Source organism: Mirounga leonina, unplaced genomic scaffold (assembly GCF_011800145.1).
Source record: "Mirounga leonina isolate KUSES-001 unplaced genomic scaffold, KU_Mleo_1.0 Mir_91, whole genome shotgun sequence".
NCBI classification, from domain to species: Eukaryota; Metazoa; Chordata; class Mammalia; order Carnivora; family Phocidae; genus Mirounga; species Mirounga leonina.
In genome coordinates this window covers 12,906,379-12,919,518 of record NW_023270839.1, presented here as the reverse complement: position 1 = coordinate 12,919,518, position 13,140 = coordinate 12,906,379, and the positions used below count along the sequence as shown (strand labels likewise).

At 35.1% G+C, this 13,140-nt stretch overlaps 1 protein-coding gene across 6 annotated transcripts in view; it reads left to right on the top strand.

Moving 5' to 3' along the window:
* Positions 1-13,140, top strand: part of DPH6 (diphthamine biosynthesis 6) — a 234,831-nt gene that overhangs the window by 137,975 nt on the left and 83,716 nt on the right. For all 6 annotated transcript variants that reach the window (XR_004677317.1, XM_034994227.1, XM_034994228.1 and 3 more), the window contains exon 6: positions 7,248-7,309. Coding sequence is in view for 5 of the 6 variants with exons in the window: in XM_034994227.1 (XP_034850118.1) it covers positions 7,248-7,309 (62 nt within the window). In the remaining variant the exon portion in view is untranslated. The remainder of the gene's footprint in view (positions 1-7,247; positions 7,310-13,140) is intronic.

Here is a 13,140-nt window from a genome sequence, read left to right as displayed (position 1 = left end):
AGAGCTGAGACTTGATGATTCTATAATGAATTAAAAGATTGTAAGAAAAATGGGAAGATCAGTTTGATCTCCCAGTCTTACCTGTGTAAAAACATATGCTCTTAAATTCCCTTCATGACTTGTAGTCAGGCATTTATTTATTCCCAGACCCTTACAAAGAAGCAAAACATAAATTATTAGATTCAGTCATAAGAGACTTTGACTTTAATGGTGTGTGCCCAAATGCTGAGTAGGATAGGTTATGTTGTTTGACCGATATGTAAGAATCAAGGAGTTGGAAGGAAAGATAAATAGTGATTTCCATTCATGCTAGTCTTGTACATTCATGCTTTATATGAATATATGAAGGAAAAGTATGAAAGACATATCTGTGCTGGAAAAAATTATAAACATTTCTGTGAAGTAGAAATGAGTAGACACAAAATAGTAAGCAGGACTGAACCATGGGGCTATAATACAAAGGGTTAGGAAACAAGCAAAAGCAGTTGGGAGATATAATCCTGGGGGAAAACAGAGACTGAAAGTGCCCCATATGAGGGAGAACCTCAAAGAGATAAAGAAAAATAAAACATCCATTAAAGAAAGAGCAATCAATTAGAAAAATAAATCACACTGTCCCGCATGGGGCTCCCTGCTCGGCAGAAAGCCTGCTTCTCCCTCTGCCTGCCGCTCCCCCTGCTTGTGTGCTCTCTCTCTCTCTCTGTCAAATAAATAAAGTCTTTTTAAAAAAATAAAAAAATAAAAATCACAGTGAAACAGCAACAAGGTGACATGAAAAGTAACCAGTTAGAAATATTGGAAATGAAACATACAGTCACTTAAAAAACAAAAAGCTCAGTGGGCAGAATAAACTCTAGGTGAGCCAAGTCAAAGAGAGAATGAATGAAGCAGGAAAAAAATAATTGACCCAAAAGGCAACATAGACAGAGAAAAAAAAATTTTAAGAGCCATTTAAAAATGTGCAGGATAGATTGGAAATTGCAATATTTGTGTAATAGATGTTTCAGAAAAAAATAGAAGAAAAGGCAGAAAAATAGTATTTACAAATATAATGACTGAAATTTTTCTAGACTTGAAAAATGTAAGTTTTAGAATTGAAAGTGTATATTAGGTGCTGTACAGTATAAATAAAAGTAAACATACACCTACACATATTATATTAAAATTACAGAGTGTCTCAAGGACCTTGAAAACTACAATTTTGCACAGAAAAAATAAATATTTCTTATAGGGGAACCACTATCAGACTGACAGCATAAATCTTATTAAGAATGACTAATTTCTAAAGAAGTAGTATATTACAACTAAATTATGTAATGATGAGAGTGAAATAGGACATTATCAGACATCTAAAACCTCAGAGACTTTACCACTCACAGATCTTCAGTAAAAAAATAAAGAATGGATTTCAGTTAGAAATAGATTGAATTCCAGGAGAAATGAACGAGAAACAGTTGGGAACATAGACATTGTAAAATATGTTGGTGGGCTTAATTTTTTCTTGACAAAATGTTGCAACTAAAAATTAACACAGTAATAGCAACTGAAATAGTGGGGCTTATTTAGTATCTAGTGAAAACATGCTAACTTCTCTCAGTCAAAAGGATGCTAAACAAATTGTTAAATTTATATTCTAAGATTCATAACTCTTAGATAATACATTTAGACTTCAAAAATATAGTTTTGAATGTACGTTAAAAATTACAAGCGATTGGGGTGCCTGGATGGCTCAGTCGGTTGAGTGTCTGCCTTCTGCTCAGGTCATGACCCCAGGGTCCTGGGATCAAGCCCTGCATCAGGCTCCCTGCTCAGCAGGAGCCTTCTTCTCCCTCTCCCTCTGCCTGTCGCTCCCCCTGCTTGTGCTCTCTCTCTCTGTCAAATAAATAAATAGAATCTTTGAAAAAAAAATTACAAGTGATTACTGAAAGAGTAGAAATTCAGTCCACAGCTTCTTAATCAGCAAACAGAAAAAAATCCTTTCAATACAGCATGAGGCAGAAAATAGCAAAGGAACAAATACGTATAAAGCTTAATAAAACAGGAAATCTATAATAAGGTGATAGAAACAGATCCAGACATATAACATAAAATGTTAAAAATGTAAAATGGTTAAACTCCATTCTTTAGAGTTGTATTTATAAGATAGGATAAAATTTTTAAAAATCCAGTTATATGTAGTTTATAAGTGGCATCTAAAACAAAAGCACACAGAAAATTTGAGAATAAATAATGGAAAATATGTGCCAGTAAAATATTAACAAAATAAAGTTGGTGTTGTAATGTTGATAAATAGAATATAAGATAAAAATCATGTATGAAGATATATGCAGATGAGTAGGTCATCACTTGTTGATAAAAGGAATAATCTTATCAAAAAGTTTTAGAAATTGTGAGTGTGTATGCACATAACAACATAGCTCTCAAATACATAAAGCGTAATTTTTTCAGGAACCTCCATACTGTTTTCCACATTGGCTGCACCAGTTTGCAGTCCCGCCAACAATGCACAAGGGTTCCTTTGTCTCCACATGTTCACAAATACTTCTTTCTTGTGTTTTTTTATTTTAGCCATTACAACAGGTGTAAATTGATACCTCTTTATGGTTTTAATTTGCATTACCCTGATGATGAGTGATTTTGAGCATTTTTTCATGTGTCTGTTGGCCATATGTATGTCTTTGAAAAAAATGTCCATTCAGGTTCTTGCTGATTTTTAAATAGATTATTTTGGGAGTTTTTTGATGTTGAGTTATGCAAATTCCCCTTTATATATTCTGGATATTAACCCCTTACCGGGTATATCATTTGCAAATAACCTATTCAGTAGTTGCTTTTTGTTTTGTTGATGGTTTCCTTCACAGTGCAAAAGCTTTTTATTTTGGTGTAGTCCCAGTAGTTGGATTTTGCCTTTGTTTCCCTTGCCTTAGGAGACATATCTAGAAAAATGTTTCTATGGCTGATGTCAAAGAAATTACTACCTATTTTTTCTTCTAGGAGTTTTATGAATTTAGGTCTCACATTTAGGTCTTTAATCCATTTTATTTTTGTATATGGGATAAGAAAGTGGTCCAGTTTCATTCTTTTGCATGTAGCTGTCTGGTTTTCCCAGCACCATTTATTGGAGACTGTCTTTCCCCCATTGTATATTCTTTATTCTTCCCTCCTTTGTCATAGATTAATTGACCATAAATGTGTGGGTTTATTTCTGTGTTCTCCATTCTGTTCCATTGATCTCTGTAACTATAGATCTATGTTCCATTGATCTATATAACCCTATTTTGTCCAAGTACCATACTGTTTTTATCACTAAAGCTTTTCTTTTTTTTTTTTTTTAAGATTTTATTTATTTGCAAGAGAGACAATGAGAGACAGAGAGCATGAGAGGGAGGAGGGTCAGAGGGAGAAGCAGACTCCCCGCCGAGCAGGGAGCCCGATGTGGGACTCGATCTCGGGACTCCAGGATCATGACCTGAGCCGAAGGCAGTCGCTTAACCAACTGAGCCACCCAGGCGCCCCTCACTAAAGCTTTATACTATATCCTGAATTCTGGAATTGTGATACCTCCAGCTTTGTTCTTTTTTCTCAAGATCGCTTTGGCTATTTGGGGTCTTTTGTGGTTCCATATAATTTTAGGACTATTTGTTCTAGTTCCATGGAAAATGTTATTGGTATTTTGATAGGGATTGCATTAAATCTGTAGATTGCTTCAGGTGCTATGGACATTTTAACAGTATTGGTTCTTCCAATCAATGATCATGCAATAGCTTTCCGTTTGTTTGTGTCAAGTTCAATTTATTTCACCATTGATCTATAGCTTTTTGAAGTATAGGTCTTTCACTTCCTTTGTTAAGTTTATTCATAGGCATTTTGTTCTTTTTGGTGCTATTTTAAATGGAATTATTTTCTTAATTTCTCTTTCTGCTATCTCATTAGTGTATAAGAATGCAGCAGATTTTTTATGTATTAATTTTCTATCTAACAACTTTATTAAATCTATATATCAGTTTTAGCAGTTTTTTTGGTGGAGTCTGTAGGGTTTTCCATATATTATATAGTATCATGTCATTTGCAAATAGTGAAAATTTTACTTATTCCTTACCAATTTGGATGCCTTTTACGTCTTTTTTTTGCCTGATTGCTATGTCTAGGACTTCTGGTACTATCTTGTTTGTTTGTTTGTTTGAAGATTTATTTATTTATTTATTTGACAGAGAGAGAGAGAGAGCGAGAGCAGGAACACAAGCAGGGGGAGTGGGAGAGGGAGAAGCAGGCTTCCCACCAAGCAGGGAGCCTGATGTGGGAATTGATCCCAGGACCCTGGGGTCATGACCTGAGCCGAAAGCAGATGCTTAACGACTGTGCCACCCAGGCACCCTCTAGTACTATATTAAATAAAAGGGAAGAGAGTGGACATCCTTATCTTGTTCCTGATGTTAGAGGAAGAGCTTTGTTTTTCACAATTTAGAATGAAGTTAGCTGTAGGTTTTTCATATATGGCCTTTATTATGTTGAGCTATGTTCCTTCTAAACCTACTTTGTTGAGAGTTTTTATCATGAATGAAGGTTGTACTTTGTCAAATGCTTTTTCTGCATCTATTGACATGATCATATAGCTGTTATCCTTTATTTTGCTAACTTGGTGTATCATTTTGATTGGTTTGCAAATATTGAACCACCCTTGTATCCCTGGAATAAATCCCACATGATCATGGTGAATAATTTTTTTTTTTAATGTATTGTTGGATTCAGTTTGCTAATATCTTACTGTGGATTTTCATCTATGTTCATCAGAGGTATTGGCCTGTAGTTTTCTTTTTCTGTAGTTTCTTTATCTGATTTTCATTATCAGGGTAATGTGGGCCTTATAGAATGAATTTGGAAGTTTTCCTTCTCTTCTACTTTTTGGAATAGTTCGAGAAGAGTAAGTATTAACTCTTCCTTAAATATTTAGTAGAATTCACCTGGGAAACCGTCTGTGTTGGGTATGGTTCTTACTTTTAATAATAATCAGAAAATGAAAATTAGGGGTGCCTGGGTGGCTCAGTCATTAAGGGTCTGCCTTCGGCTCAGGTCATGGTCCCAGGGTCCTGGGATCGAGCCCCGCATCGGGCTCCCTGCTTGGCGGGAAGCCTGCTTCTCCCTCCCCCACCCCCCCTGCTTGTGTTCCCTCTCTCGCTGTGTCTCTCTCTGTCAAATAAATAAATAAAACGTTTAAAAAAAAAAAAAGAAAATGAAAACAAGTATCTAAAACAATTTTATATATATTTATATATCAGATTAGCAAAGATTTAAAATTCTGACACCACTAAATTATTTTTGCATTATGTGAAGTAGGAATTCTATGTCCTGATAGTGGAAGTACAAATTGGTTAATACTGCTTTGAAGAGCAATTTGGCAATATCTAATAGACTTAAAGATTATACACATACACATGCATATATACAGTAATATATATAATTATATATCATGGTAATTTCACATAAAAGCATATTCACTGCAGCATAAAAAGTGCTTGTGGCAAAACAGAAATTAGGAACAACCCAGGGCCCAAATACCCATCTACTGGAAAATGTAGAATTAAATTCTGGCATATCCATATAGTGGAATAGAATACAATAATAAAAATGAATGGACCAGAGCCACAGTAATCAATATAAGTAAATCTCAACAATGTGAATTTAAAAAATCAAATTAAAGTTTGTATTATTCATGTAAAAATTTAATATACCTGAACAATACTAAATACTGTTTGGATACATAATTTGTAGTAAAATTATAAAAGCATTATTAGTAACTCACCAACTTCAAGAGTGGTTACCATGTAGAAGTGTAGGGGATATAGATTAAGAGTAGATATACTGTTATGTTCTATTGTGTTGGTGGTGGTTATTTCTTTTAAAAAAATGTTGTAGAGGAAATACAGCACATTAATGCTTGTTAAATCTGGGTGGTGATTACATGGGTGTTTCTTTCAAAGTATTTCATTTACTTATTCATTCTAAATACTGAATCGCTAAATAGTGGTAGAAGTAGAGGAACTGGACAGAATCAGTGATTGGTTCATCTATATGTTCACCCATCTCCTTGAAATTTTAATTTTAGCGAATATACCATGAGAATAAGATTGCTGTGAAGGGAGTTGACACGAAAAATCTGTCTAGTGCTGTTGATCTGAGTTGTTTGCTTTGAGTTTCACCTAAAAATACTCAGTGGCAGAAGAGTTTTCAATCTTTGCCTGACTTCCCTTCTTCTGATATGTGATATAAGAAATAACATGTTACCAAAAAAGGCATCCAACTAGAAGCAGAAAATGATTAATCAGTTTGTGTAATTAATAAGCTAAATAATTTAAGCCAACAAAAAATAAAAATAACTTATTTAAATGAGACTAAGTCAATACATGTATTATGTATATAAATATCTAAATGTATTATGGATGTAATATCTAAAATGAATTCTTTCATTTCATAGCAAACTTGTGGCATGTGACTTTTTCTTCCCTGGCAAGTTAGTTTTGGTATGTGGGAAGAGTTTATTGCCCATACTTGTCTGCCTATACCTTATCACCTACATAAACTCTGTAGTTGAACATCTTTATCTAAGATTGTGCACATGCCATTGGTATAATAAGGATTTTTCAGAGTTGTCTCTATCTTTGTTTAGAAAATATATTATCACACAAGTGGTCATTGAAATGAAGTGTCCTTTAATTTGAGAATACAATTATTTGTGTCCGTATCTGTGTCCTTCTATGAAGTGAATTAATTATATAGGCATAAGGGTCTACCACTCTTCTATTTTCTACTCTTACTCTCTAAGTTAGAATTTTAAAGTTAGATAAAACAGGGATACATAAGAAAATTCTCACTATTGTCCATGAGTAAAATAACCATAATAATTAAAATACCAAGGACATAAATGTCATGTTTGAAATGATACCTGTTTTTCCAACTAAATTACAGTTGCTCAAAAATGAATTAAAACAATGCATCTGGAAGTTGACACAGTGCAATGAAATGATTTGGTATGGAACTTATTTTTCAGGAGCAAGAAAACCAGTTACCCAAGGGGATTAGGAAAGTAAATATGAGCCAAATACATTTTACTTTAGGATCAAAGCAATTTGAAATAATCACATACTGGTTTCCTAGGCAAGGAGAGACCAAGGGAAGGGGAATATGTCTTTAGACTTCCAATCTGATAATTACCTAAAAAAAAAACAAAAAAATGTAATCTTTCTTGGCAGGTTTAGATCCAGATAAGCATCTTGGAAAAACCCTGGATCAAATGGAACCTTATCTCTTAGAGGTAAGAATTTATACTATTTCTCAAAATATAGGCATCTAAAGGAAGAAAAAAATAAGGCCATGATATGATGATTATAAAATTAATTTTGTTGGGGCGCCTGGGTGGCTCAGATGGTTAAGCGTCTGCCTTCGGCTCAGGTCATGATCCCAGGGTCCTGGGATCGAGTCCCGCATCAGGCTTCCTGCTCCTTGGGAGCCTGCTTCTCCCTCTGTTTCTCTCTGTCTCTCATGAATAAATAAATAAAATCTTTAAAAAATAAAAATAAAAAAAATAAAATTAATTTTGTTTTGGAAAAACTCTGATGGCATTCATGATATAGTTTTGTGAAAAAAAATTAACTTCTAATGGATATGAAGATATCAAAAATTAATTATGAAAATCATTACCAGGTTTTTGGTCTGAATAAAGAAGTAAGCTATTCCTAAAAGGAAACTGTCCTGTCAGAAGGTTTTTTTTAATTAACATGGACTTTGTATGCTATATATGAAGTACTATACTCCTAAAGTAGCTGATAGTCTCTGTGATCAGATGCTTTTCAATCAAAAATGTGAGTAGGAACTTCCTTCAGAGATGATCTAATCTAACCTCTTTTCTTTTACCAATTAGGAAATTAACTTGCAGAGTAGCAAAAAAAAAATTATTTTAAGGTTTCAAGTAACAATCATTTAACCCATTATCATTGTCAAATCCTAAATGTGTTCTAAACTTTGAAGAAGATTTAGTCATTTTCATTATTTTCTGTTAACTGTTATTACTATATTTTATGAGAGATTGGGGCAAATGTTATTCGCATGGCAATGATAACTAAAGGAGTATAATGATGAGAGTATTTCATTTCACAATTATGATGGAAAAAAGAAAATTACCTTGCTTCTATGAAAGAACTGAACTCCTCTAATAAATTATCATGTTCCCCTCCCCATCTCTTAATTTGTCAACATTGTCTCTGGACATTGTTAATACAATTGCTGTGATGTGCTAGCAGTTACTACCTTCTTTACTAACTTTATGGTTTTTGGATTTTCCTTCAGTTATTTGCACTTGATTATTTTATGGTTTATCGATATGTACCAAATGCTTAGAAATCCCTGAAATGCTTATTCCTTTTTTCTCTAAACATCAGTAAGCATCTAATATATGTGAGGCAAATAGTAAAGATAAAAATTAAAATGAAATGATAATATAATTGTGACAAATTATATTTGATTTCTAGATAATTTAAGTTGATGACATGTTTTTTTATGTTACTCTGATAGGACTTTTCTCGCAGCAGTTTGTGTTATGGCCAACATTGTATCTATGTTCACATCTGTTCCCTATCATCAGTTTATATTTTGCTTCTGAAAAAAACAATGTAGATAAATAATGAAATTAAATTTATGGGTGTAAAAGAAAGAGAACTTGAGAAATGAGAGACTGGGGCTTTGACAAAAGAGCTTTTTGTAAGCTGCTCCACAAATTTAAAGTTATGAGTTCAGGTGTCAAACATGTAGAGGTTCTTTGTAGAATAGACGTATAAGGCTTGGGATTGCCATGATGTCAATCATGAGTTAACCTGGATATTATCATAGAATATTTAAACACAAAATTGCAGAAATCATTTTATTCAATCTTCAGCATGGCCAAGCAATCTCATATTTCTCTGGAAAACTTATGTACCCATTCTCCATAATGGCTATTGCATTTCTTCTCTGCTGTCCTCAAAATTCAGTCCCCTTCATTTTTCCCCTCACTTTTGAGTGGATGGTTTGTTTCTTCACAAAGAAAATAGAAGCCATCATCCTGGGAATCCCTCTGCCTCTGAGCACCACCCTTGCATATTTTTGCTTCCTGTAACTGGGAGAAGTACACTTCCTCCCACATATGGCTCACCTCCTTCCTGTGCTCTGGATCCCATGAGCAGCAATCACTCACCCTCTCCAGTAGCTTCCTCCTCATTCTCACATCATATTGAAACATACCACCATCTCTGCCATTCTGAAGATTCCCTCCCTCCACTCTAGTTATTCCTCTAGCTACTTCTCTTCTTTGCTTCAAAACCAAAAAGTTCAGTGTTATCCATGTTGATGGTCAGTGCTTCTTCATGTCTCAGACACCTCGTATACCTGAAGCCTTGCTTCTTTTTCCACCTCTAAATGGATACAGCTCTGACAAAGATCATGCAAGATCTCTCTTTTAGCAAATCCAACCAACACTTCTTAGCCCTTATTTGACAGTTTTAAACACTCCTCCTTAAAATGCTTCCATCAGCATCCATGATGCCACATTCTCCTAGTTTTTCTCCTTTGTTCTCGTCACTCTTAGTCTCTTTTGCCAGTTCCTAGCCTAGGCTCCATTTTCACTCCATCGCCTTTTTCTGGATGATCTCAGTCACTCACATGGCTTTAAAAACTAGCTATATTTGGATGACTCCCAAATATTTCTAGCCCAAATTTCTCTGCTAAGTCCTAGTGCCTAAAGGCACTGCAAATTAAATCTCCATAAACTTGATTGTGGCCTTTATATCCATTACTTTTTGCCATTCCTTTTGTCATCACCTTAATTCAGTGCCTGTCACTTCAGGCCTAGAGTATTACTGACAACTCCAAATTTGCCTCTATCTTCCGTTTTATTTCCCAAAGAATTCATTTTGCTTACTGCTTCAAGGTAACTGTTCTAATATATTCTACTGTAATTGTCACTCATTCACTTCAAAACTTTGAGTCCCATTGCTTACTGGCTAAAATCCAAATTCTTTAGACTCCTCTTTCCCTTACTTAACTCTGGCCAACCCATTAGCATGGTCTTGTCTTCTCTATCTCCAGAATATATTCTAAACTCAAACACTTCTCACTGTCTCTGGTGCTACCACCACAAGATAATCATCTCTTGTCTGGAATACTTCATCAACCCCTAACTGGTCTGCTTACTTCCACCATTGCCCTGCTAGGATCCATTATTCATATAGATGCCAGAGTAATTTTTTTAAAGTGTAAATCAAATCACATCGCTGCTTTGTTTAAAATTTAAGTAGTTTCTCATAGAATAACATCCAAATTCCTATGAGATCACAACCGATGAAACTGTATATGATCAGCATCCTCATTTTCCACCAGCCTCTATCTAACTCACTGAGCCTGAGCCACAGATGCCTCCTTATTACCTAAATACACTTTATTCACCCCTTTTCTCCTTAGGGCTTTGTTCTGCCTCAAATGTTTTTTTCCCTCAGACCGCCACATGGTTAATGCTTTCTCGTAATTTAAGTGACAACTCAGATGCTCCCTCCTCAGAAAATCTTTCCCCAACTACCCTAGCTAACACAGATCTCTACAAATTATGTCTACAAATCGTCTGTCTGCTTATGTGTATATTATCTGTCACCCCTTCCCCCACCCCACCAGAATGTAAGCTCCAATAATCCTACCAAGATTTTGGCAAAGACATTAGTTCTTTAGTTCTTTCATTCAGCTATGTGTTCATCTGTCTGTCCATTCACTACTGTCATCCTTAAGTTACTTCATATTTATTGAGGACCTGTTATATGGCAAATGCTGTGATGAGCACTAAGGATACATGATGAATTAAACAAGATCTGGGGCACCTGGGTGGCTCAGTTGGTTAAGCGACTGCCTTCGGCTCAGGTCATGATCCTGGAGTCCCGGGATCGAGTCCCGCATCGGGCTCCCTGCTCGGCAGGGAGTCTGCTTCTCCCTCTGGCCCTCCCCCCTCTCATGTGCTCTCTCTCATTCTCTCTGTCTCAAATAAATAAATAAAATCTTTAAAAAAAAAAAAAATTAAACAAGATCCTGTTCTAAAGGAGTTTAAAGTCTGCCATAGTTATTCTCAGACCTGAAAGTGAAGTTTATTGGGGACCTTGTTAAAATATACACTCTTTTCCCACCCTAAGAAATCTCAGTTCAGAAGGACTAGGAATCTAATCTTTAAACAAGCACTAGGTAATTCTAACACAGTGATCAAATATATCATCTCCTATTTCTTCAATACCAGTAACACACTTCAGGCTCTTTATTTCTAAATTTCTCTGAAAGAATGTAAGCCTTCTTGAAACCATCGTCATCCATTGGCTGCCGCTACTTATTTCTGAAAGCTTTCTGAGTATTTTCTTAGCCTACTTTTGGGGCTTACCATGTATATATTCCACCCCTTATAAGTTGTTTCATCCATAGCCTTCCTCCTGTGGTGATATTAAACACCCCCATGACTTCAGCTACCAATTTTATTCTTATGACAATTAAGTCTATTCCTCCACCATCTTTTTATGTTCCAGACATCTGTATTCTGCTAGATACCTTCCTCTCTTAGATGTACTCAATCACTTCAACTTCAGCTGTGCAGAACTGAACATTTCTTTGCTCACATATCTATGCCATTTTTATGTTCCCTGACAGTGAAGGGTTCCATTTTCTACTCAGTTGTCCAAGACCAATAAAAAGTGAATTGTAAAATTATTTCATACATTCCATTATTCATAAATAAAGGCCCAGCTCCTTTTAATTCTACCATCTTAACATCTTATAATCTGTCCCATTTAATCCTCATTGTCACTACATTAGGGTTTCCCCTAGGTTATTATAATCTTTTAGCTCAAGTCTGTCTCCTCCCCATCTTACCCCTTGGGTAAGCCACAGGGCTGTCATCATCATACATGTGAAGGGCAAATCTGATCTTGTTGTTGTTCCCCATTCCCTCAAAATAAAATTTTGCATTGTTCCCCATTCCCTCAAATAAAATTTAAACTCCTTAACACAATGTAATCTGTCCTTGGGGAAAAAGAGGCTTGTAAGTTACGCATTCTCCTACATCCCCCCTATCCTTCATGAGTTTGGAACTATTAATGGTTACCCTAAAGTGAGTACTCCCTTCTACCTCCATGTTCTACTCCCCTTCTCTGCAGACTTTCTCTCTCCTTCACTCAACTAAATCCAATCTGTTGTTAAAGTCTAAGCTTTAAACTCTTGCTTAAATAAGCCTCCTTTGAGCTGCCATTTTCTTCTTTGACTCCCAGGATGTAGCACTTCTCATGCTATATATTTTTCTAATGTTTATTATAACATTAAAGTATGTAATGTGTAAAAAAATTCAAACACTATCAAATAATGAAAACTCTTCCACTGACTCCAAGCCCCCCAGTTTTCTTTCCCAGGGTAACCACTCTTCTCTGTTCTGAGGTATCTCTTCAAAAACTTTTTTTGCATATGTAAATGTATATGCATGGTTTATTCTTTTTTACCAAAATTGGAGTATACTGTGCATATTATTCTCCGTCTTCCATTTTAACACATAAGGACCCAGATAATTTGTTTTCATGTCTTCACTATGTGGATAATATATTGAGCCTCTTCTTTATTGATGGGCTTTATTCCTTACTGATTTCTTTCATGTCTTTTGCTATTTCAAATAATGCTAGAATGAACATTACTGTGCATATATTTTAGGGCATATGTGAATTTATCTGTAGGATAAAATCCTAGAATGGAAATACTGGGTCAGAATGTACGTATGTTTTTAATTGCAGTAGACATTGAAGATATCCATTTTCAGCTATGGCAGAATAACTTACATCAGACTAGTTCTCCCTATGAAAACAGTTAGAATAGTTGTATGGAATTAAAACAAAAATAATGTTGGAAGGCATTAGGGAATTACCAAAAATGAGAAAATTTGAGGGGCCAGAATTCTAGTGAGAACAGAGCCTCTAATCCCCTTAAAACATTTTCTAATTCAAAAAATGGTACAGGGATACCAAGAAGTTGAGGAGAAAACTCCAGCCGAGAAGCTGAGTAGGATTTTCCGCAGCTTCAAAGCGCTAAAGAGACAAAAATTAGAAT